The 26,145-nt window shown below is 40.5% G+C and overlaps 3 protein-coding genes across 3 annotated transcripts; 1 reads left to right on the top strand and 2 right to left on the bottom strand.

Moving 5' to 3' along the window:
* The first annotated feature begins 3,809 nt into the window (after positions 1-3,809).
* On the top strand, positions 3,810-5,683 carry tsen34 (TSEN34 tRNA splicing endonuclease subunit). The gene has a single exon (XM_080476371.1). The coding sequence runs from the start codon at positions 4,121-4,123 to the stop codon at positions 5,075-5,077; it is 957 nt and encodes a 318-aa protein (XP_080332497.1). The 5' UTR covers positions 3,810-4,120; the 3' UTR covers positions 5,078-5,683.
* A 137-nt stretch (positions 5,684-5,820) lies between these two features.
* mrps2 (mitochondrial ribosomal protein S2) lies at positions 5,821-8,713 on the bottom strand. Its single transcript, XM_080476372.1, has 4 exons — positions 8,595-8,713; positions 8,255-8,368; positions 8,049-8,169; positions 5,821-6,898 (listed from the first exon to the last, which is right to left on the bottom strand). The coding sequence occupies exons 1-4, from the start codon at positions 8,617-8,619 to the stop codon at positions 6,352-6,354; spliced, it is 807 nt and encodes a 268-aa protein (XP_080332498.1). The 5' UTR covers positions 8,620-8,713; the 3' UTR covers positions 5,821-6,351.
* Positions 8,714-8,729: 16 nt separating this feature from the next.
* Positions 8,730-18,834, bottom strand: ppp1r26 (protein phosphatase 1, regulatory subunit 26). The gene is made up of 4 exons (XM_080476370.1): positions 18,629-18,834; positions 11,458-14,803; positions 9,339-9,683; positions 8,730-9,262 (listed from the first exon to the last, which is right to left on the bottom strand). Exons 2-3 carry the CDS (start codon positions 14,730-14,732, stop codon positions 9,560-9,562), a joined length of 3,399 nt encoding a protein of 1,132 aa, XP_080332496.1. The 5' UTR covers positions 14,733-14,803; positions 18,629-18,834; the 3' UTR covers positions 8,730-9,262; positions 9,339-9,559.
* Between the last annotated feature and the right edge of the window lie 7,311 nt (positions 18,835-26,145).

Genomic DNA, 26,145 nt, shown 5'->3' with positions numbered 1-26,145 from the left:
GCATATCCTTCTTTCTTTTGACTTCTTTAAAAAAAAATAATAATAATAATATATAGATATATTTGACTTCGATGTAAACATTTCCAAATTCTTCTTGATTTTATCACTCTTGACCCAAATTGGTATTTCAACTTTATTATTCACTTTTTTTTTTTAACTACATACAAAAAAGTTGGGTTTGACTTCATTGTTGACATTTTAACTATAATCTGTAAATTAACATTCTTTTTTTCCCATGAATGTTGCCATAAAACACGAACGTGGAGATCAAATATATAATATATTGCAGCTTCATTCAGTTAAAGGATTTTATTACATCTGTAGGAGAAAACAAGATTAAGTGAAAAAAGAACATGTGACAACGCAGAAAACTGTCTTTAAAAACTTTATTGATTAAAAACAATCTATATCTATATATGGACTTACCTGGTTAAAGAACTACAGAAAAGGACTAATAGCCTCTAAATAATCAAATCCTATATAATATCGTATCTCAATGCTTGTTTGACTTAGCAAGGACATTAAAAAGCTGAATAACTAACATCTTTTTACATAAACAAATACCAACCTTAATTAAACAAGGAAAAAGTAGTTACTTTAAGTATTAACCTTTAGGCAATTTTAATTGTGTTTCTGAATAACACACACACACTACTTGATCTTACTTTTTCCTTCTTTCCAAATACTTTTCTTAGTATTTGTACTTATCTGGCCTGTCTGCCACTCTCTCTCTCCCTCTTCTTTTCCTCTCTCTCCCTGTCCTATCCCATGTACTTCTCCCCCCAACCGGTCAAGGCGGATGGCCGTCCTTCCAGAGTCTAGGGTCCGCCCCACGGTTTCTTCCTGAAGAGGGAGTTCTTTAACTTCTCTCCATGCGAGGGAGTTTTTCCTGGCCACTGTTGCTTGTTACACCTGCTTGCTTTGGAAGGGTTTAGTTGGGTCCTGTTGTACTCTATCATTGTAAGAGCGCTTTGAGATGTTTGTTGATGTGATTTAGCGCTTTACAAATAAAATTGAATTGAATTGAATTGAATTCTTGTGAAACTATCAAAAAGGCAGATTTTTGCATGTGAATCGCTCAATTTCCGCCACGTCGCCAAAGGCCTTCGTATCTGCAGACATCTTAAACGTTTCCCCGACGCTGAGGCAGGTGGACGTTTCCACATGTTGGAAAACGACTCTGGAAAGAGAAATGATCGTCAGAAGTGCGATTCCTGTTTTGCAGTTACGAAAATCAAAGTGTTTTCGCCGAAGTTTGTCGAGTGATAAAGTAAGTAAACGGTTTAAATTCGCACACAACTTGGCAATGCAAGTAAATATCTGGCCCGGTTCCATACCCAAAGTCCACTTGCGCAGTGGAAATCGAGCTATCGTGGGCCAGTTGCTCTCTGCCCTCGTTTTTGCACAGCGGTGACACTGAAGTCAGAGCTGCGTCTCAAGGGGCAACGACAACCCTCGAGTGTCAAATACTCATTTTATGGCTACTGATGGTCAAACTTACCAGCTTTGTGTGACCTGAGCAGTCCTCACAGGCATGGAAGTGATGCCCATCATCTACTCGCCACTCTTCCGTAAATGGATCACAGCAAATCATAAAGAAAAAAAAAAAGTGAATCTGGTGAAACAAAACAAGAAGTAAAGAAGTACTTTTCACATACTTGCTATACTAGAGCTGAATCTCATGTCTAAAATAGAAGAAATGACCTAGAACAAGTCAGCTGATGGACTATTGTTTTAAATCTTTCTTCGGAGCACCATTAGCAGCACCATCTGAGGTCAGAATGTAACTTTTGAGGCAGTTTTTAAAATGTGTCATTGTACTTGTAACATCTTTTAATGTCGTACTTTGTCAGATTTAAAAAAGCAGTACGTGCATTTCTGTGTAATTTCAATCTTTCTTTATGTTTTAGGTGTCAATCTCTTTGTTTACATATATTTTTTTTGCCCTTTTTGATCTACATCGTTTTACAGCATCATTTCATCAAAGAAACTAGTTTTGCCATTATTGTACTGCTTTTTTAAATCTTGTTAACACAATGTGAAGGGATAAATCATCCAAATGAAAGGTTATATGATAGTTGTATGGATTCCACTACTCAAATATAAGAATATATTGCACCAAATAGCAACTCTCAGAGGTTCTTTTGCTCTGCATTATTATTTGTGAACCCTATCAAACCTCTAATGAACACTATTACTTGCAGGCTTGTTTTCATAGCTAAGAGTCTTTGCACAACACAAGCACACGTGACAGTTAATTTGAATTATGTCACACCAATAAATCGTTCATATTTAATGGTTTAGCAACAGGTTTTAAACACTAGGGCCGAAAATGCCCCAAAGCGACCTCACCCACAGACACCACAACCAACACACACACTAAAATAACCTGCTAAAATCGAGCAGTTCCAGACTTAATCCTTAAAAATCTGCAATATGTCACTGCAGTTAAGCTCCTCATGGCCTTCCCATTTTCAGAAGACGCGCTTAAAATAGCCTGTTGCTCAGCCCTGAGAGAACAAACTGTTCAGGAGGAAAACTAAAAACAAAAGACGAAAATATAAACTTTTCACCAACATTTACCTGAAGAAACGCGTCCAAAAGGATTAAAATACGTACTGTTAAACAGAAAAGTGGACATTGTTTAGATATGTCAAAGCGCGAAATAGACACGTTTAATACACGTTAAATAAACTGGTTTTAAAGTTGTAATACGTTAAATTAAACCTTAAAATATGAAGTATTTAACTTTTTAATGATCAATAGTCTCCGACTCACCGTCTGGACGTGACAGTCTGGTTGTCCATAAGTGTTTGCCCCTAGTGACCAGAGAGGGGAATTACATATAAGAAGAATTACGGAAGCCGAGAGCGACCAAAGCACTCAGCGAAACGCGTTAACAAAATACCGTTAAAGACTTGCATAAAAGAGTCGAGAAACCAAATTTAACACCCAAAGCCACATCTTAAACCGTATATAATGTTGGTTTATTCATGCCAGATCTGTAGTTGGTTGCCACATTCATGAAATCAAGCAATTACAAATAAGAAAATGCATTTTAGATATTTCCATACCCTTAACACTATGAAAAATAGGCTGCAGAATTGGATGTAATTCTGTTCAATTAAATTCGATTTTGTTTATATAGTGCCAAAGATAAAACAGTAATTTCATGGCACTTTTACAGAGAAAACAGGAAATACTTCATTTTAACAGGAAGAAACATGCAAAGCCAGAGTCAGAGGTGAAGACTTTGTGGTGTTACAGTAGTTGTTAGGAGACAGAAGGAGAGAAAAGGATAAGACAGAGACAGAGCAAACAGTCCTTAAAAACAAAATCACTCCATTAATGTTTATTTTGAATTTCTTACAGTTTGGGATGGATGTGTAATAGTTTGATCTTATCCAGGGAGAATTATATACCAAACCTGACATTGAAAGGAGAAACTTTGACTTTATTTTGAATTAAATATTTTCTACCCATGGATGTGAGATTGATTGGTTTCCCTAAATTGTCCATAAGTGTGAATGTGGGTGTGTGTAGCTGTCTGTCTCTTTCCTGTGATAAACTGGTGACAGATATTTAAAAAAAATATATATATATATATATATTTATATAAAAACAAACAACAACACGTCTCATTTTGAAAACGCTTTTACTTACATCTTAATAAATGCATGCAATGGCCATTTTTTGTACAAGTGTGGCTGTAGTACACTAACTAATCCACAAGAGGGGAGGGTAACTACACCGTGAGGGAAATGAAAGAGGTAGGAACCTTTGTGAGATCAGGCTGGTTGCTCGACGGAGGTGAGCACATATGGTTTCTGACTGCAACTCTGAGACCAACTGCGTGAAGTTCATTTTCGCCGGTTGTTCGTTCGAATGGACACTCGGATTGGACTCAACTGTGTGAGTAAGTAGAAGATTGAATCTACAATTCACGAAGTCCGACCGTCATCAACCGTCAGTTCCGGGTTCACGGCGCGCGCGTCGGTCACTTTAACCAACTGATTGTGGAGGACCGGCGAGAGCACGTGCGCTTCCAGAGTGACGCGAAGGTGTTATTTTCCAAGGAGGAGGACAGTGGAAAACGCCATCTCTGCACACATCCAACGGGATGGAGGAGGTGAAGGAGGTCAGCAATGAGGGGGAGGAGGAGGAGGAGGAGGTGGTCCACAAGCAGGTGAAGGAAGAGCCCGCCCTGGTGGTGGGCGTGAGCTCCTGTGGCTCCGCCCCCCTGCTTTGGCGCGTGCAAGACCTGCATACAGCAAGGCGCAATGGCATTGTGGGGTCGCTGCTGGGTTCACTCCCTCGAATGCCCCGACAGAACGGACGCCTCGGACGACCGCTGCTGCTCCTTGAGGAGGAGGAACGCCTGCTGAGGGAGCGCCGCTCCGCCGCCACGCAGTCTGCATCGCCGGAGCGAGTTCCAGGAGAGGAACTCCAGCAACGCTACCAAGAGCAGCAGAGGCGAAGCTTCTCCAAGCAGAGTGTTCTAGCGCTGGAGGACCGGAAAGCAGCTCTGCTCCGAGCCATGACGACCTCAGGTGGAAGTGTCGCCATGACGACCACAGGTACAGAGCCTGGAGCAGGAACCCTCAAACAGGCCGGCAAGGACCACCTGGAGGCCCAGCAGGACCGCCTGAAGGCCCTGGACCAGAGCTTTACCTTCCCTCAGTCTGCACTGGCAGTCCAGCTCAGCACGGCGAGGGCGGGGCTTAGCCACTGCCCAGAGGCCCGAGCGTTCCTGCGGGCCGACGAGCCAATCGGAGCGTGGCAGCAGCCTGGACGGGAAGCCAGGTACCAGGTGTTCTCAGACCTGCGGGGGCGGGGCTTCTACCTGACCTCGGCGGGAAAATTCGGAGGAGACTTCTTGGTTTATCCAGGTGACCCCCTGCGGTTCCACGCCCACTTCATCGCGGTGTGTGTAGAACTGGACACCTGCCTGTCTCTCCTGGACGTCCTGTCTGTGGCTCGTCTGGGCTCCAACGTGAAGAAGACGGTGCTGCTCTGCTCGCCGGGTGCGGACGGAGGCATCATCTACACGTCGCTCCGCTGGAGCGGGATGGTTTGACGGAATGGGACCGGACTGGTCGGCAGGTCCGACTTTACTTCGTACCTGCTGGGGACACACTGGGATTCCCTGAGGACACTTGGTTTGGGTTCAACTGTGTGTAAATAAAAGTGTTTTTACAATTTAAGAAGTCAGACGTCATCTTCTTCAAAACCGCTCAAGTGTCCACGGCGCGCACGCCAGTCACTTTGCGTATCCGTCAAGGTAGCTTTAAACATGGGGCTTAGTGATCACGATACAGCTTGTTAGTCGTCCAGGTCAGCTGGCCTGACCTTTGGTTCAGGTTCTTTCACTTTTTGCATATGGAAATAAATGAATTTAAATAATGGACGTTTATAACCGCTCCATGTATCGAGCAAAGGTATTTCAAGAGAAAAGAAGAACCACCATTCTCTGGCTCAAATGTTTGAACTCAAATATGGTAGCCAGTTATAATCCATTTATTGTCTCTTCAAGCAATGTTGCGCAATTTGCAAACACCACAAAATTGACCGCATGACAGGAAAACTGAATTTAAAGTAGAGCAGCGATCGTGAAATACGTCGGATAGTCGGTCATTACCGATAAAAATCCACTTGGTCCAGTTAAAATCCTCTTAAAACTGGTGCCATGTCCAAATTTTTCCTTCATCACTCTGAAAAAGCCAAGAATCACCTCCCAGTCTTTCATATCGATGGGCGCTGCTATTTTGAATGGTGACGTCACATGAAGGTTCCTGGAACTGAATTAGTCAGATAAGTTGTTTACTGCTGAAGTATTTTGTTTTTATTGTTGTGAATCGTTTGTTGTTTCACATCTGTTTTGACAGTTTGTTAATAAACTTTATTTTACCATAAACCTGTCTTATTATTCAATAAACTAACTCGGGGCGTAGTTAAATATTTCCATCAAACTTTACTTTGGTCCAGTAAAAACTGCACGCTTACTGGACCAGTGTCCGGTAAAGATTTTGGCATTTGGCGATTCCTGTAGAGTGACCTAGAAGGCGTCACATTATGTGAACGAGCTGAGTCACTTAACAAAAACGTCCATGGAGATTGAAATGTCTGGAGTGAGTATAGAAAGCCGCTGTTCTATCTGAGGTCCATAAAATTCATTCGACTCCTACTACATGCAAAATAAAAAAAAACCCCACAAAACCTAATGTCACAGAACACATTTATTCATAACTGAACTTCTTCAGACCAGGTTTTTGTTTCCAGGTGTAGATTGGTGGGGGTTACACAGTCTTGACATTAAAACGCACTTCCACTGTCTCTTCCTAACACACTTGGTCACGAGCGCTGTGCGTTTGGTGCCGAGAGGCCATGAAGGAGCTCCATCTGTCTCCGTTTGTCTTTGGCTCGGTTGATTGTCATCTTCAATAAGCGACAGTAGAGCTCCACCGAGGCCGGGGTGTCGTCGTTCCCGGGAATGGGGTACGTCACTAAGCTGGGGTTGCAGTTAGAGTCCACCACGCCCACTGTGGGTATGCTCATCTTGGCGGCGTCCCTGATCGCTACGTGCTGCTGAAACACGTTGTTGAGAGTGGAGAGGAAGATGATGAGGTCCGGCAAGCGGACGCCGGGGCCATACTGGATGTTGGCGTTGGTGAGGAGACCGCCCTGCCAGTAACGCGTGTGCGCATACTCCCCGCAGTCCTTCGCCGTGCTCTCCACCAGGTGGCAGAACTGGCGGCGGCGGCTGATGAACAGGATGATGCCGCCGCGATACGCGATGTGGGCTGTGAAGTTGAGGGCCAACTGAAGGTGCTCTACGGTCTGGTCGAGGTCAATTATGTCTTGATCCAAACGGCAGCCATAGAGATACGGCGCCATGAGCCTGTTGAGAGATTACGGTTAAATCAAGTCACAAAAATATCTTTACTGAAAGTCGTTGCTGCTCTACTTTTTTGGTTTGGTGGCAATTTCACAAATACTGTAATTATCTTTCTCCCAGACATGGATGCACTTTAGCATTTGTCCTTATTATTGCAAACTTGAATAAGTTATTACAGATGTATATAAAATAAATATGAAGAGAATTTCTGATGTTTAATAAGAAATGGAACTTAAAAAGGAAAAAAAAATATGAGTAAATTAAATTACCATTTTATAGTCAATCAAAAAAGAATGAAAATACTAAGAGAAGGGCTTGAAAAAAACTTAAATCAATTCCTCTATTTGAATAAATGTTTACAAGTCTAAAGATTTTGCACAAAATATTCATGAGTATTTTCAATTTCTTCTGCTTGAAATGCAAGAAATGTAATTTTATTAAATTTTTTTATGGTTTTAACTGAAACTACATATTAAACCACGAGAATAAAATCAGCAGGCAAACTTGTAAAAACTTTTCACTGCAAAACAATTCACCAATTTAAAAAAAAAAGATTTGGGCAAAAAAGAATCCGAGAGATAAGACTGAGATATATAGAATATTAATAAGCCTTATTGACTTCTGAACGTAAACGCGTTTTCTTTTCCCCCAATTTCACTTAGAGTTCAGCATTCCAGTACAACATGACATACACGTGAAGCCTTAGAAGTCTTTTTAAATTACAATATGAATGAAATAATCTTCATAGAATTCATTCATTTATTTTTCCTCCTTTCATAAAAGCAAAAAATGTATGACTGTGCACATTAAATTATCACAAAATACTGATGGGAAAGGAACAACCAGAATTTTTTTAAATTTAGCTGCTCTTCACTTGATCTCATACTGCAGTGACCCTACACAGGATTAAACAGTGTGGAAAATTGATGCACGGATTCTTATTTTGTGCAAGTAAAAGGCTCAATGGGGGAAAAAAACACAAAACAAGAAAAAGAAATGGCTGTGCAGGTCTACTACAGTAGAAAACAAGCCAGACTGAATTCAAGTTCCTGATCCTGCAAATCTACTGATGCCAAAAAAAAAAAAAAACAACTTGCATGGCAATCAGTGAACTCAACAGTGGAGAGTAAAAGCTGTGGGGAAGCACACCAACCTGTGCCTGCAACCTTTCTTGTGTCCAAGATGCACCCGGGCCTCAAACAAATCCTTCAACGTGAAGAGCTCAGACACACGGAAAAAGTCCTTCTTCTCCAGCGGTTTGTTCAAGATCACGTCTGCAAGTGGGAGAAGTGAAAAATGTGAAGAGCAGCAGACAACCACAGATCAAACCTCCATCACTGACACAAGACGCCAGCTCACCTGTCACATCGTCACTTTGAGGCTGAGGAACTTCTATGGACGGTGCGGTGGAATAACGAGGACCACCGCAGGAGTATCCAACCGTAACAGCCCGGGGCCGGAACCCCAACAGCCCTGAAGACAACACGCAAAGTATAAATAAATCAACATAGTAAACTACCTTCCGCTAGCAATTAGCCTAGCCGCTAAGTCTGCATGCACGATGTGACGTGGAATTTAAACACATTGAGAAAAAAAAACTCATTATAAAGCCTACACTATTTTTTTTAACAACGTGTAAGCTATATATTATTCAAATAACGCTGGTTTTAGAGATATACACAGACTTTAGAGCGGTTACCTCTCGTTAGCGCTCGAGCTGCCATGCTAGCTGGAAGGTCAGCGCGTTTGTCGTCCAAGAGATGCCGTAAAACTCAACAGTCTGTCGCGATGACGTCCAAGAACACTACAATACCCATGATGCAACGCTGTTTTTCGTTTGAAACATAGAACTTTATTAACACCAAAACAATTGGCAGCACAATGTCGTCTTATCTTGGCTTAAAAGACCTAAGAATTAAACTCAATTTAAAACATTTGAGCTTGAAACTTTTTTTTATTTTTTTTATAACAGCCTTTTGGTAAAAAGGAACCTAATACGAAATTTGGAGTTCATTTCAAACTGAACAGAACATTTAAATCCATAAACATATATTCTGTATGGTGTTTTTCTATTCCAATACCTTTAATGCATTAAATGAGGAAAATAAGTACAAACACATATCAGACAAATTTGAATTTCTGTCTAAGCAAATGAATTAAATTAATTTAAAGTTGCAGGATTTGACTTGTAAATGTTGCCTTTACGGAAGTTTGTTTGTTCCTTCAACAGTATGAAGTCTCAACTTCTAAATGAACTTTGCATGGTGCCAGAACATTATTCAACATCAAACATCCTCTACATGAATCATGAGCACTGAAATGAAGTTTGACTCAGCTACACGGTGCTGACCGGGTTTCTCCTTTCTCCTGTTTGAAACAAAAAATTGAACATGTGTCAAATTTAATCAGAATGTCTTACTGTTTTTCGGGTGCACTCGCATACCTGTCGGAATGAACTGCAGCTTTCTTTTGACAGGCTGAACTTGCTTCTGGGGCACAGGGACACTCCTGAGAAGACCTGTATCCTACAAGTATTATTTCACACAAATCACAATCTGGATTTTTTTTTTTTTTTTTTCACAGAGCACAGATGAAAAACATTTAAAGGTTCTCTTGCTATTAATGAGCAATAAACACTTGTCTTAAAACTTCCCTTTCCCTGTGTTATTGTACCTCCTTGTACGTTTCTTGCTGATACCTCCTGGTGAACATGCTGCCTCTCTCCTGTGTGGTGAGAGCTATGCAAGGTCTGATGGTGATGCCAGGGTCAATGGCACTGGACAAACACCTGAGCAAGGCAGAGCAGGAAATCATCAAACCAGAACTCTGTGGTGAGGTGACATTTTGATAAATATTTTCAAATTGATAAAAAATGAGTGTGAAACAATACATTTAAAAAAAAAATCAGAAAGAGAGGACTTTATTTTCTGACTCAAATCTTTATTACACTGATGCACTTAAAAGACACAGCAAGTTTTTTTTTTATCTGAAAGAGTAAAAGAAAAACACCTTTTACAAAATATTTACAAAAAAACTGGCAATGCACAGCATGTTCAGTAACAACCTGTTTATTTTTTTTTTAAACCAAAATAAATAGCCTTTTTTCTTCACATAGGAAAGTCAAGAAAACTTTCCCATGACAAAACAACAACAAAAAACCCACACTAAATATCAGGTTATGCGAGACAGATGAGAGTAATTATGCAGTTTCCTATGGAATCTGGAACAACACCAGTCCGAGATCACTATAGTGGCTTTTTATCCATCGACTGAGCTCTATATTTCCATCTAACATTACGGCGGGGGGGGTAATTTATTGCTGGTTTGTTCCCTTTGCCCACGTGTTCAAAGACTAATCGAAAGTGATCCCGACTGCGGTACAAAACTCGACTATTTTTGCACCAAATGCAAAAGATAGAAAGGTTTCACTGAATCTGAAAGCAAGGTGAGAGGGACATTTTCTAAAATTATCATCATCATTATCGGGACTGGTTATTGTGAGGTGTCGGGTGAGTGTGTGAAAAGGCAGAGGATGAGGCTAAAATTAATGCAAAGGTGCTGACAGAAAAGAATGGCCCTTTTTCACTGAGGTGATGGTCTGATGACACAAGCGGTAAGAAATAAACCGGTGCAGCTGAAAGTTAGATAGGGAGAGTATAATGAGAATTTAACATTACACCTAATCAACGAACAACATTTATAGCCAAATTATAAGGTTAAAACCCCCCCTCAAAAAACATTAATTATACTAGAAATAACCCTATGGTCCCACATTATTGCTTAGGGCTTTAGTTTTCATTTATTCTACACTACAGTGGTTTACCTGATTGACTGTATTTAATTTGATTCGTTCTTTACATATTTCCTGTCCAGTCATGAAAAGAGGACCTGTATATGTCTTATCTGATGAGCTAATATGAGTAAAAGTTTGGCATTTTTGCTTGAAATATAGGCGATTAAATATGAATATTTTGATTTACTGTGAAACTAAACTGAAGAATTTCAATAGCACATATAGGTTGGTTTTTTTTTTACTTTTACTGAAAAACTCAGATGAAAATGTTGGAAATAAAAATTTTGATTAAATTACATGTAGTACCTGCTTGTATTTTTTCTCTTCGAACATGATCGTCCTCTCCAATTCTCCTTAAAATAGCCTTTTTCCCCCTAGCTTTTATAAACACACTTTCATTTTGAAAAGATATTTAGATTTATAACATATGTGGTGACAAAAGAAGGTTTATGGTACTGGTGATAGGTCTTATAGTAACTGTTGCTATATTGCTTGATGATATGAATTCACCTCTATGTATAAATAAAGTTTTATTGATGGCACCAATGTGTTACGTCACAGTATAAATGTACAAATACACTTGGGGGGAAAAAAAAGCCTGTTTTGTTATAACATATTAAACATTCCCTCAGAGCCTTTTAACTGAATGAGTTTGACTATAGCCTGCATTGTTTTTTTCTTTTTTCCCCATTAGCAGTGCAAAATTGAGGAATTAGGTAATAAACTTAAGATGCTATTGGGGCATATAGTGATCAAAGAAAATACTTACAATGTGGAAAAGCCCTGCGTCTTTTCTGGATTTCTCCTGTCGACTGAGTCACAATCTGCCTCATCCTTAAATTCTTCCTCTTTTCTTTCAAGATGCAATTCTTTATGATCTATCTTCACGTTCTCGCCTTCTCTTTGTCTCTCACTCAGAGAGTCCATCCTCTGCTTGCCCTCAACCCTGTCCCTGCTTTGAACCTGGACGTGGTTGGTCCTATTTGACTCCAGTTCCACATACACACTTTTGTCCTTGGATATGTGCACTGTCCTTTCTCTCTCCCCCTCGGCAGAGCATTGGGACCTGTGGCCAGGCACAAGGCTCTGTGAGAAGGACACCCTCGGAAGCTGCTTGGCAGTGGAAAAAAGGTTCAACACAGTAGATCTGTACGCGGTATTTACAGCCACCTCTGGAGAGCTGGGAAACGGTGCTTTGCCGGTTCTCGCAAAAGACCAAACAGCACCAGGAGTCTGTGATTTGTGACCGACGCCTCCGCTTTGATAAGGCAACGCCGTAGCAGGCTCGCTGACGTCCGACGAGGTGATCTGGAATGGAGTCCGACTAGGAGCCCTCACGGCGGGGATGGGAAGTCCCAGGCTCTGGCGCCACTTGATTGACTCAGAGCGAGAATCTGCGATATTTGGACTGAAAACTGGTCGAACTCTCTCCATCCGTGCGTTGATGTTGTGAAGATCATCCCTCCCAGTGTGAGGCCTCTTTTGCCCAGTTCTGGTTGCTCCGGCCCCATCTGCAGGCTCCAGAAGACTGGGGCTGCACGGCTGGACTGAGGACGGGCGAGATTGTCCGCCGACGATGGATATGTCTTGGGGTGAGGACTGTGATGCTGGGAGTGGCGGTCTGTTTTGAGCTGGACTACTTTGAGGAGAAAGCCCAGAGAGGGGACTGACGCATTGTCTTGGAATCTCAGCCAGCTGATTTTCCTGTTTAATATCTTCACTCCGACGTGGGTTGCAAACTGCCCCGGTGCTGCTCGTTGACACGTCTTCATCCTGACTTTTTCCTGCAGTGGAAACTTTGGCCTTTTCAGCCAGAAACCTTCTGATCTCCAGCTCGATGCTGTCGTCACTGTCCACCGAGCTGCTCTCCTCTTTTATCTGTGGGGAAGCTTCAACCCTGGGCAACGTTTGGGTGTGTTGAACCCTGGGTCCTGTTATTATCGCCCCTTTATCTTCAAGCGTGCCAAGCTCTTTACTTTGAATATTTTGCTTATGCTGTGAAACACTCATCTCACTCAGTCCAAACTTATCTTTCATGTCCTCCTTACTCTTCTGTGCTTTTTGGAACTGACTACACTTGTTAACAAGATCAGGCTTCGAATTTCTGGCCTGCAGAGCACTTCCCGATAGTGATTCTTCATCCTTGAGGCACTTCCTTGATTTCCGCTTCAGGTCCCGCACCTTTTTCTTTGACCTCTTTTTCGTCTTGAGCAGGTCTTTTATTGCAGTGTCTAGATCTTCATCGCTGTCAAGGGAACTGCTTTTGTCTCCACTTTGCTCTGCCTTGGATAACCCAGAAACTGGGCGTGTTTGACTTGACTGGAATAACATCAGGGTGTTTGATTCTTTTATCGGCTCTGGTACAGACTTTGTGGCTTTTTCTTGATCGGCGTAAGCTTTGTCCGACATGCCAGAAACACACTGGCTTTTCTCTTTGAGTTTTCGCTTCTGCGTTAAAGACAGTTTTTGTGGTTTCTTCTGACACACAGATTCTTTTGCTTTCACTTGCTCTTGCTCACTGATACTACGAGGCTCCTTACTCACAGAGGAGCCGTCGGATGGCTGCTTCTGCATCTGAGCCTTCTGCTCCAGAAATTTCCTGATCTCCTGCTCAATGCCGTCTTCACTGTCAATGGAGCTGTCGTTGCTTTCATGCGGGCAATTATCGGGGAGAGAAGACTGCAAAGAAGATTCAGTGGTAGCGCAACTACTGAGGCCAGCAGTTTGCTGGAAGGGTCCGGGTATCACAGTTTTCGAAATGTCGAGTATTGCTTCAGCGCACATGAGCTCAGCGCTTGTATTAACCTTTGGGGCAGCAGGTGTGAGCTGCTCCCGAAAACCTTCAATTTTAATTGAATGCAGTCCATTCCCTTTATCTTTTGAACTGTCTGAAAGTGTCTTTGATAATAATCCAGATATGGGAGTTTGGGAAGATCTTTCTCTATCCGTTCTGGCCTTTTTTTTCTTCAGTTTGTGTTTCTTTGTGTTCTCTGTGCTCGTGCTTCCAACAGAGTGTATAAATGACTTACTGAAGGATTTTTCCTTGTGTAGGAATGAGTTCAGGGCACTCCTCTCCTTGAGCTGCTCGAGCTGGTAGCAGCGAATAGCTTCTTCAATCCCATCGTCACTGGTGGAGTCGGACTCGTCGTCAAACGCGAGGGGAGTGAATGGTTCCCTTTTTACAAGCTGCTCCTTTTTTTCCAACTGGTATCTCTGAATGGCTTCCTCGATGCCGTCATCACTGCTGGAATCGTTGGATTCTTCCTCTATCTTAATTTCTACTGGGCAATGAACTGTTTGGTTGGCAGTTGTTGTCAAGGAGCCCTTTGTCTGCTCTGAAAAACAGACCAAACTTTTGGTTGCACTTTTACTCAGATCGAAGCTCTCAAAGGTGTTGTCATTAAGGGATGCCTTGTTTTTGATATACTTTTTAATAGGTATGGCGGCTGGTGTAGTGTGAGTCTCTACTTGCACACATTTTGCAAACTGGCCAGCAGCAAACGAGAACGTATTGCCATCAGAATTCTGGGTGGGGACCTCGGGATCAAGTGGACTTTTTCTGGGAATTTTGGATGACTGGAGAAACTCGGAACATGGTTCCCCTTTGCGTTTGTGGTCATCTTTTTCCTTCAGGTACTCTAGTATCGCCTCCTCGATTCCTCTGTCCACAGAATCATCACTATCAGAGTCACTGGTCTCGTGAATGTTTTGGGAGGAAACGTCGTCCTGTGGGTTTTCAGTGGGACTTTTAGTTTTGGATTTGGCTGCCACGTAGGAACCCACTGCAACCTTGCAGACTTGGGGATGACCTTCCTGTCCCGACAGCCCATTTCCCTCGATCTCGTCGCCCATCTCGAGTGAGGACTGGCTGGTCCTGAGGCTCTCTATGATCATCTGGACCTTGTTTGATATAGGTGTGCCTCTGGTGGACAACTCTGTGTCAGAGTCATTGAAGCAAACTGGAAGGCTATAGCCTCCAGGCGGGCCACATGCTCTCCATTCTGTTTGCGTCGCTGCGACAGGAGGTACGTTCATCAAGTACATTCTAGTGAAGTGTGGTGAGGTCGCCGACCATTGGAGAGCTGCTGTCTCCGATCACAATCACATCGTTCAATCTGAAGAGAAAACAGAAAGAGAGGCCATCATATGCAGTTCCAACTATACCAATTTGAGATTGTGTCTGTCAGACTGTAACATGAATAGTCTGTTCTGAACAAGAAATGTAAAATATTTTAGAGTGCATATGAGCTGTGTAAATTAAAGCCCCATTTACACAACAACGTTTCAAGTGACAACACCTTGACCGTTTGAAAAAAAAAAAAAAGTGTTGCGTTGACATTGCAGCAGCAGTGACAATGATGTAGTTTGTGTGCCAGGCTACGAGTGGGCGCTGTTATTTGCTTTTGTAATGAAACCACACATAAGTGTGCAGAGAACAATTCGCTATAAATGCTAACAAAATCAAGAGTACCCAATATTCGAATGGACTGATGGATGCCATTAGGGGTGAGTCTCAAATATGAAACAACCAATATGGACAATAAAACTAGAATACGGACTGGAAGGCACGCCACTATGGAGGCCGCCATGTTTGTTACTCACACATGAGCAGAAGGAACTATTTATCATAGAGGAGATGTGCATGCGCAGTAACAGCACTCTCTAGCCTCCGGCTGTCTCTGCCTGGTGGGGGAATCACAACCGTGAAAGAAGTGTTCCACCTCGGGAGCTGGTACAAAAAAATGTCACGGTTGTAGTGGATCCAAGCACCAGTGTCGCGTTAACAGGCCCTCCCCAAAAGTGAATAATGTTTTGTGGTGACACTCGTTTTCATTGCCGTGTAAACGAGGCCTAAGAGCATCAGGTCTTTACCGTGGTTTCCAGAGTCTAGTATTCAGTCAACAGTCTCTGAATTCACCTTTCATTTCATTAAAAATTTAAGAGAGATTTAAGGGTCATTTATGATTAATATCAATGCAAATAAAGCAAAATTAAGACGTTGAATTAATGATCTACACGGCTTAGATTTGGCTGAAATTAATATAGTTTAACTATGGTTGTCAAACATCAGGGCCGTGGGCCAAAATTGGCCCGCAAAAGGTTCCAATCTTGGCCGCCAAAACACTAAGCAAATTGTAAAAGAAAGCTCATCTGCTTTGATCTCAGCACTTTATTCAGCCTTCAGCATTCATACTTGCATTTTCATATGGAAATGCAAACCTCTAGTTCAAGTTATTTTTCTGTTCCAATAACAACTTAACATGACCAAACAAACTGCTGCGAAGTGGAAGAAAGCTGAAAAGTACATTCAGGTGCATCAACAATCTCACATGCTGAGAGGAAGATTGGATTTTATCACAGCTTTGATGAAGTATGGCAAATAACCTCAGGACATTGAGTCGAAGCCAAATCACTGAAGCTTGCCAAAAAAAACAACAACCCTGAAATAAAACACAGAGCTCCCCATGACTGCATTAACCTGCAAGTGGACCCATAGAGAAAACTGAAGTATGGCATTGTACTCTCTGGTCCTTTCAAATTGATTAAAAGCTTATGTAATAGCTTTTTATTTTGCAGTGAAAGGGAATACAAAAACTGAAATTCTTTTATTTCTTTTGGACTATATACCCTATAGCTGAAAGTAGAGATACCGGAGCCTCGGCTTATCAGGAACAGCCAGAAGGTTTTCTTACTTTCAAAACTTGAACACACCTTCCCAAATCAACAGGCACTTTACTCGGTTCATCCAACTGGTGGTTTGTTCATTCAACAACTTATTTCACTTTCAGCTGCAGAGCAATATTGAGTCACCTGCTCCTTATAATCTAGACTTAGAACTTTGATTTGCATCCATTTGAGACCTGAAACACATTATGGGTTTCAACTGCTTTCGTGCGCTAATTCAAACTACGATAAGCCCTACCATGTAGTTTACGCACTATAGATCATCAATAAAGCAGTTTAGTGTTTATTACATGTTTATGATGAATTCCTCTCATAAATCTTCAAGTAGGGCAAATGTAAACAATTACATTCATGCCGGCTGAGAACACATCTCTTTTACATATGGCTCGTATTAAAGCCCCAAAATGAGGCAAAATGTGAACAGAATGGAGAAAGAACATCTCCAAATAAAAACAAAACAAACGGTATATTTTACTGAGACCATCTAAGAATCCTCAAGATTGATCTCGTTAACTGGGGGTGTCAAACCCCAAGCTTGTGGGTCAAAACTGGCCGGCAAGAGGCTCCAATCTGGTCTTGCCAAACCACCAAGCAAATTGTAAAAATCTCAGCGAAAACACTGAATTTTTGAACAAGTAGGGGACACAATACTGAGATACCGATGCCGCTGCCATGAAAGCTGGTAAACTAGCATTAGCCTCAAAGTCACGCTGTCAGGAGTTTGTAAAAACGTCCATAATCAGACAACTGTAGAAGTTTATTAGACATTTCACTGAATTTTGTATCATCAAAATTAGCTTTATGTTGAGATTTCAGTCATTTTCTGTCGGAATTGTTTTGTTTTTAAATAAAGATATTTCAATCACGTATACGCTGTGCCGCATCAAAGAACATTAAAATTTAAAATTAAAGGTTATTATGGCAATTGTTTACTGGTTCGGCCCAATCGAGAGGAAATTGGAAAATATGTGGCTCCTGAATTAAGATGCACTTTGACACTTCTGTTGTAAACCCACTATGACTACATTGGAGGAAAACATCTGGGTTTTGGTGGTTTAAAATCATATTCATGAAATAATCATGACCACTTTTTAACTTATCTAATGGATGTTGATTTTTATTTTATTTTTTTAACATCTTGCCAAACTTTTGTCTCACATACAATGGATTTACGTGTTTTTAGGTCAGTTTAAGACTTTTTTTTTTTTTTAAATTAGCATTGATGAAAAAATTATAGCCTGTTAAATGGTGCCAATATTTGTTAGAGAGGATGGCTCACTAACACCAAACCGTTACTTCCTAACGGCTGGCAAGGTTGGCATTCACACCGGTGTGATGTCCGGAGCTGAGCCCGGGCATTGTGGCTCCACGAGCGGGCATCCTCCAGGACATTCACCCGGCACGGGAGTCGCTATGCAACAGCCTGTGTTCGCCAGGACTGCAACCCCCACCCCCCACCCCACCCCCCTCCCCTCTCCTCTCCCTCTTACCCCTTAAAGCTCACCCTGCAAAGGGGGCAATCGTAGACACAACTCCTCACCATTTAGATTAATTATAACCCGTTGAAAAACTACAAATATCTGCAACGGATCGCCGAAGACGCCCTGGCGGAAAAAAAAGCGGAGAAAAAATATAAAAACCATCGTAGCTGAACGCAGTCTTAAACCAACTTTCTTAGATATATGAATGTGTGCAAAGAAACTTTTCTCACACACGCAAACAAACAATAACGTGCAGCTTTTTTAGAAATACATTATATAAGTGAACCGTGTCGTTGCGTGCGTGTTGTTTTTTGTTTTTTTTAATGCCCGCCCTCCCGGACGCGTTCCCGGTTGCGACAGCTCAAACCCCGGCTGTCCCCGTAACCCTCTAGCGGCGCGGACTGCACCGCTGCCCGGCGTGCATCGCTAGGAGACTCCGCAGAGCAACCATGTTTCTTGGTACCGGCCACGGTTATCACAAGACCCAACATAAAAAAATTAAAATTACAACTCCGGGTAATCGGCAAATGAACGCGAGAGAGCCGACGCGTGTTACACACGAGAGAAAGGCAGAAAAACGAGGAGATGGGTGCTGAGAAGGGGCGAAAAGGTTGGAGGCTAGGCGGCGAGTTGAAAAGACACAGGCGGGCCTCCCGGCTGCTGCAGCCCGGCACAGAAAGCCTTTGTATGGAAGCGAAGCTCTCCTCGCTCCGGCTACAAATACAGCCACAAAACACGGTTTGTTGGGGATTTTGGGTTGGTTTTTTTACCCACCTGGATGTCGCGACGAATAATGGAAGAAAGACTTGCACGTAGAGGGGTTGGTTTTTCGGCGGCTCGGAGATATTTCAGGTCGGCAGTTAGCGAGCTCCGCCTGGAAGTCTCGCCATCGAGTGAGTTCCCCCCTCCGCCGCTGCGTCTGCTCTGCCGGGCGGGCGGGCGGGCGAGTCTCCTCCAAGCCAGCGTCCGGGGCGAAGCGTGGGGCCGGTCAAACATGGCTCCAGCGGGTTTAACCGGAAAATGCAGCTCACTTATTTTTTTTTTCTTTTTTCTTTCCCCCCCATTTTAACCTGATTTCTTATCACAGTTTCTTCCTTCAGTTCATTAAAATGTCGCAACTTTACAAGGAAGTTGTTGTTCGTTCCATTATTAAGCCTTAAAATCGATTATTTCCTGTATGACAGTGCATCAGGGGCAGGTTAAAACGACTGAAAACGCATTTTATTTGAAAGTCGTATCTCTTAAGATCATATTCAAGTCTGGTTTCAAGTAAAGTATTAATGTTGTAACTGTATGGAGCCACGTATAATGCTTAAATTTTTTTATTATTGTCTAATACTGGGGTGTCAATCTCAGTTTTTTCTGGACCAGGGTGTCAAACATAAGGCCCGTGGGCCAAAACTGGCACGCCAGAGGCTCCAATCTGGTCCAGCCAATCCACCAACCAAATCATAAATATTTCATAGAAATTTTTTATTTTTTTTTTAACTAATTTCTTAGGCGTAGTGGAGGCAGCACAAAACTAAGACCCGAGCTGAGATATCAATGAAAACTATCTATCTCATTAACCACAAAGCCATGCTGTCAGGGTGAGTTTATCAAAACATCCATAATGCAACATCTATAGAAGTTGTTTTTTGTTGTTGTTTATTTTAAGCATTTCACTGTATTTTGCACCAGAAGGTATCAATAAAATTGGCTTTTTGTTGAGATTGTAGTAATTTCCCACATTAATTGTTTGGTGTTGTGAATGTATAGACAATCTAATCGCATATACAAATTTTAAAGGTTATCATGTCACTGTTTTAGCTGTAACAGCAAAGTATTAGGACATTCTTGAAATGTTCACATTTGTGCCCCCCGCCCCCCCCCCCCCCCTGCTTTTTTCTTTTTTAAAACCTCAAATTTATTGAAGATTTAAGTGTCCTTTGCAGTTTGATCCATGTCACTGGAATAAGATCCCCTGGCAGACTACTTCTAACCTGCAGGCCACATGTTTGACAGGCTTGATTTAAGCCATGAGTGATGATTTGATTTTGTGGAGGAGCCACATTAACCATTAGAGACTACTGTACAATGTCACGTAAATATAGATTCAACTGTTAATCCCTGAACATGGCAATATACGTTCTACAAAACAAACACGGTACAAAATTCTGTGAGAAAAGATGCGAGGCAAAAACTTTGAAATAGTAAAGCTTACATCTTTAAAAACAAGTGCAAGGCAGTTATACTGCATGTGTCTGGTGCATGAATTTCTCATTGGTCTGGGACAACCAACGTGGTCCCTGTGCCATACAATACCCAGGTTTGACCTCAGGCATGGACAGGCAGTCAATTATTCCAATGTGCCATATAAAAATCAGGACTGCAGTGGAAGGGAACTCATAAGTTGAATTCTGTCTTGTAATTCTTTAAATAAAAGGCATTTTTGCAGGCTACATAGAGAGACCTACCATATATCTACTGTTTAAAGGCCTTAAAAGGCCTCTAAAATGCACCAACTGACAAATGTATTGTACTGCATTGCAACAGGCTATACACCGCCTCACCTGGAAATCATGTATACAAGGATTTGCAGGGATTATAGTTAATTATTAATTGGATAATAACTTTTTTTTCTTGAGGTAGCTGATTTATTGATTTTAACTTTGTTTTAGTGTTACACAGAGACAACCCCAAGACATCACTGCAGGCATGCAACTGATTATTATTTGCATTATCCATAATCCAGATCAATTTCATGGATGAGTGATTAATACTTTTCACTAGGAATTGTGAAAATATCTAGAAAAATGCTCATCCTTGTATATTTTGTATACAATGATTAACACTTGATTATGCTTTTTAGTCAAATACATGCAGCAACTATATGATACATGGCTTATTTCACTTATTTTAGCACATTCTAATGTGATTCTTGATTGTAACCCCCCCCAAAAGATTACAAAAAAACACACACACAAAAAAAACCAGACAACCTTTTTACTCAATTATCAAAATAACCATCATGTAGCTGAATTGGCATTTCTACTTAAAGTATAGTTTGGAAATTCCTTGTTAAAACAATAAATGTATATTTTAATGAAAGTTACTCTTAGAACTGACAGTTAATTGCAATAAAATCATTTATTGGACTTCGACTCTTAACAGAACCATTCAAAATGACACAGTTTGAAATGAGCACGGGTACAAAACTACATTTGAAACAATGATATTGAGGAGGCATAATCAGTGTATTCACCAAGCATTTCTTTTTTGGGATCGACTACCTGTTTGCAGTGAAATAAGTGATATGTGATGCAAATGTCTTTAAATACTGACTGAATGTGTTTCATTGCTGAGTCACCTGACGGTAAACAATTTAACAGTACCTGCTGGGACATGTTATTTGACTGATAGAGACTTGTTATTATATAATATTTGAGGAGTTATCGCTTTTAAAAATAATCAAAATTCTTTTAAATTTAGGATTGTTTCACTGGGACCGCTAGACACAGATAACGCTTATCCTTCACAAAAATCCCAGATTATAGAATAAAGATGGAAGATTTTTCTTCCCCAGTAAGAGACAAAGACATGGGAGGATCCACCTACTGCATCAGTAAAGTACAGTTTAAGACCATCAGCTGAATTTCTGAGCATTCAAGAGAACAATTTAAATGTCTATTCATTCTTTAATTCTTTTGTTTCTCTATATACGCTTTTAAGAAAAGTTGTTGCACAAAGTGCAAAGACTTGGCATGTTACAGGATGGATTGTTATCATCGGCGCTGAGAATACATACTGTGAACTTCGTAGGCCTTGTTCCACCGCATTCTGTAATATTGGTGTAATATGTATTACATTTTTGACCTATTATATAATCACGCCACATTTTGTAATAATCTGCCGCTTTTTGTATTATAATTCTTTAACGCATTTTGTAATAAACCTTGCCACGTTTTGTAACACCTTGTTACATAGTGCAACAGTTCTCACAAAATGTGGGTGTTCCACCTTTTTTTTTTTTTAAGAAAATGTAATAATTTGCTGCATTATTTTAAAAAATTCGGCCTTTTATCCTTATACATGGGTCTATGTTTACTAATGAGAAAATATTAAGATTCAGTTGGACTAGAACCACATGTCCTGCAAACATATCAATGGTAGAATCGGGGCTCTAAATCCGGTTTAACTTTTTAGATCACCTGCCATTGTGGCTGCTAGATTTTTAAAGTTACAAGTCAGTCAGTATTTCCACCAGCCATTCCTTTTTTCTTGAAGAAATGAAACTAGATTGTTAGTGCCACTGAGTGCATTTAACCCGAATTTTGTAATAACTGTTGCAATTTGTAAGAAGTTATTACGAAATGCGGCAAAGAATTTTACAAAATGTGTTCAAGAATTTTATTACAGAATGTGGCAGATTATTACAAAATGCGATGTTATTACATAATGAGTTGAAAATGTATTCCATTATTACATGCTGCACCATTATTACATAATACAGCGCTACAGGCCTTAAGATAGAATATGTTAAGTGACAGGGCTGTTTTCCTGTTACTACACCACAGTAGATCAGAGGATCCCACGCATTTGATTGAGTACGACTTTAACTCTGTGATGCAGTTGAAGCTATTATTTGTTAAACCCCTTGCTTGATGGTTCACATTGGGATTTGAACCAGCGACTCCTCTCGTTACTTGCACTGAACAGACAATGAAATCTCTATAAATCTATCATTTTGTCCACCAACAGGTCTTTTCAGACTATTTGTCTGTATTTCAGTCACGAGATTTGTGTATATTGTTAACACAAATCAATTATTGTTATGCCTTATCATTTTAAATTAGAATTTGGCCTCCTCATCTCCTATTAGTTCTCAAAAGCAGTTTTTATGTTATACGATAATCAATGCGCTGAGTTGATGTGTTGCAGTTGGAAGAAGTTTGTACCATATTTTCAAAAGGTGATAACACAGATAATGTAATGCACAACATTTAAATACAACGAAACATCCACCTGGAGATCAGTAGTCTGCTGGCACTTTTAGGTGATTTATGTATTGGATAATATTCCACACAATGAGAGATTAAATCAGAGTGTCTAAATTCACTTCTGACCGTGAGCTATGCTTCTCCCAGATGGAATTCACCTTTTAACCTTTTCACATTTAGAATTCTGCATTTTCTCAAGAGATTCCTCCTCTTCCTCCTATTGTGGAAAATTTACTGTAAATCTGAATTATTAACAAATTTGATCATTATTGGTATCATAAGCTGACCCATGTGAATAATAAAATGGTTATGTCACAGTGAAATCAATCTATCAATCAAGTTTGCTGCAGCGAATTGGGAAACTGCAGGATGGATGGATGGATGGATGGATGGATGGATGGATGGATAGATGGATAGATGGATAGATGGATAGATGGATAGATGGATAGAGTATGGGAACGATTTTGTAGTTAACAGTTCCATTGTTATCATACAATAGATTCAGTTGGAACGTCTTAATTTCATTGCAAACACATTCTTCACCGATTTTCATGGGTATATGAAAAGAAATTCTCCACCTCACAACTACACCAATTTGCTGGGGCAAAAATGTTAAATGTGCTTTTATTATAAGTGCAATATTATACGCATGTCACTTCTCGCTTTGTTTTGGTCAAATGAAGTATCTTGTGTAAATATTTGTTATAATTTCTCTTGTACTATCCATGCAATCATCTGTGGTTATTTAGGAATCACTTTGAATTTTCTTAATGTCTTTGACAAGGGCACACAAATCACTGTTAATACCTTTAGGGCCATACACATTTAAATCAGAGCTGCACAGAAGTTTTGTGATCAGCACTAATCACAACGTTAAAAGTTCTCGTCTAGAGGATCTTTATGCAGAGTTTGTATACTCTTATTGAGTGATTGCGTCTGGACTTTGTAATTAGGGTTTTTACAATTGTGCTTTGTTATGATGAAGTGCTTGTGTTTTCCCCGCATGGCGTGGCAACCTGTTCAGGGTTTGTGTAAATTTTCTCGGGCCATAGTCATGGAAGGACATTTAGGTTAGAACTGGCATCAATTTACAATAAAGTTAGGTTTTGAGCTTTACTTTCATCCTCCCACACAATTAGCCACGACAGGGATGAAGCTCCTTTTTAATAATAATAAAATAAAGTCCAATGAAAGGTTCATTGGAGAGCTAATGGCTTTCTTTGCACACATAGAATGTAGGTAGGGTGTAATTTAAAATCTACATTAAAAGTCAGTCAGAGTTCAAGGAGCACATACGTTATAAATGTAGTGCTGTCTATTAAATATGCTGCACATATCCTATTAAGGGTAATTGCATAAAAAAATAATAAGGAATAAGTATTCGCACCTGTTGTTTTTGGATTAAAGTCAATATCCTCAGGCATAGTTCTACTGATATAGAAGGTTAACATACAGGAATGGCACAATTTTGATGAGAAAATATTCAGTCTGGACTGAGGTGCATTTCCTTCGCATCATTTACGTCAGAAATGAAGTTGCATGATTTGCGCCTATTGGTAATTGACTCTGTTGTCATTGCGTTGAAAAGTGCACTAGCACCTGAACCGTTGTGTTTGTTTTTCCTGAACTTGACTTGCACTTTGTGTCTCCATTTGGTGTTTTCATTTGCATGCAAATGAGTAAATGACGGGTTAGTTTCTGGTACTGGGGAATAATTGATTCCGACACGGTCCTGAGACTAGACTGTGCTTGTAGTTCAGACTCATTTGATTATCAATATATATATATAAAAAAAAAAAGGCATAATGGAAATATAAAACTGCTTACTCTCCTCTTCCGCTGTTTCATTTCCCCCTAAATCTGCTGTATGCTGTGAGCACAGGCACCAAAATGGCAAGAGTGAAAAAACAAAATAAAACAAGGTTCAGCACCATGGACAGCAGCGCTATTTACTCCAGAGGGGAAAAGGATGATTACGTTAAATTTAACCAGAGTTAGAGTGCAGCATTCCCCCCCAAAAACCCATGTATTCAACATCCCGTCTAACATTTGAAAAAAATCTTTCTGATGAAACATCTATAAGCTGTCATTTCTGTAACTTGTCATTTTCGATTTATTTTTATAGACACTGAAGTATACATCAATTATACATATATATATTTCACATCATTGTAAAGTATAGGATTGTCAAGTAAATGATTTCTATTGTACATTTGTAAAAAGCAGGCATTGACCAAAGTGCTGAATGAAACCAAATAAAAACCTAAAAAGCGGTGCACACATGGAATAGAGGGTTGTTGTGGTTTGTACTTTTCAAACACATAATACATCTGAGGTTACTTGGTGATGCTAAATTGCACGTAGGGATTGATGTGAATGAGCGTGATTGTCTGTTATGCAAGTCTAAGATGGTTAAAGCACCATAGCGGATGAATGGATGGATGGATGAGTGGGATTTAAAAAAAAAAAAGAAAAGATAATCAATACTAATATTACTGTGGGCGAGACTAAAAACACCAAGGTTAATAAATATGTTTTCAACTCAAAATAAGATAATCTGATATGACTGGAGAGACCGTTCCAATGTTTTCGGGCTGCAGCTGAAGATGCTCAGACTCTGATATGAACAAAAAGGCAGACAGCGACTACTTGATATTCTCAACATGTCCAGTAACAGATTGGTCATATATCCAGATTCTCTGGAGCAGATAATCTTTGAACCAAGCATTTAGGTTCCCAACGAATCAGTGCTGGAAAGGCGATGCCCAGCCTATTCCCGTCTATATCCAGTTTTCACTAACTAGAACCAATGTTGGCTCAACAAACGGCCGTTTGATGCAATGTTTGAATCAGGTCTGGCGAGTCCAGGCAAACCTAAAACCACAGTTAATTTCTACCAACATGTGGTCTGTGCTCATTAGCAGGCGAGCCTGAGGGTGCTCATAAATGCAGGAATGGATCACTTGGAGTTCATAATTAGGTAGAATTGGGAGAAGTGGAAACAGAGTCAATGCTGCAGAACATGTTCTCAAAAGTGAGCGAAAGAAAAATGTAAAGCATGCGTACATACATAAAAAGGAATTATTAAAAGGGATGTCTTGCCTTTAGACTAATTTCAGCATGAATAGGTGCAGCTCTGTAGATTCCGTCTGGAAATTGGTCAATACAAGAGTAATCATTTTAATTCCAATGAATATTCTTTGATGGTATGTTGCTTTTACATTAGTTCAACAAGTAATACGAATTGCATAGAGATAGAAAAACAGAGGTAGAAGTAGATTAATATATATTTACAAAACTTCCCTTATTTCA

The sequence above is a fragment of the Lipophrys pholis genome (genome assembly GCF_963383615.2).
Source record: "Lipophrys pholis genome assembly, chromosome: 12".
Classification (NCBI taxonomy): Eukaryota; Metazoa; Chordata; class Actinopteri; order Blenniiformes; family Blenniidae; genus Lipophrys; species Lipophrys pholis.
Note: the sequence above shows the minus strand (reverse complement) of the source record. Positions and strands in the feature narration are given on the sequence as shown.

Excerpts from the sequence above, each read along its gene's own strand:
- mrps2 (XM_080476372.1), bottom strand. The coding sequence starts at position 8,619 with ATGGCAGCTCGAGCGCTAACGAGAG. Across the intron at positions 8,170-8,254 it reads TCAAAGTGACGATGTGACAG|ACGTGATCTTGAACAAACCG; the intron begins GTGAGCTGGCGT and ends TCCCACTTGCAG. Across the intron at positions 6,899-8,048 it reads AAGAAAGGTTGCAGGCACAG|GCTCATGGCGCCGTATCTCT; the intron begins GTTGGTGTGCTT and ends ATCTCTCAACAG.
- ppp1r26 (XM_080476370.1), bottom strand. The coding sequence starts at position 14,732 with ATGTACTTGATGAACGTACCTCCTGTCGCAGCGACGCAAACAGAATGG. Across the intron at positions 9,684-11,457 it reads ACGCAGGGCTTTTCCACATT|GTGTTTGTCCAGTGCCATTG; the intron begins GTAAGTATTTTC and ends TGCCTTGCTCAG.
- tsen34 (XM_080476371.1), top strand. The coding sequence starts at position 4,121 with ATGGAGGAGGTGAAGGAGGTCAGCAATGAGGGGGAGGAGGAGGAGGAG.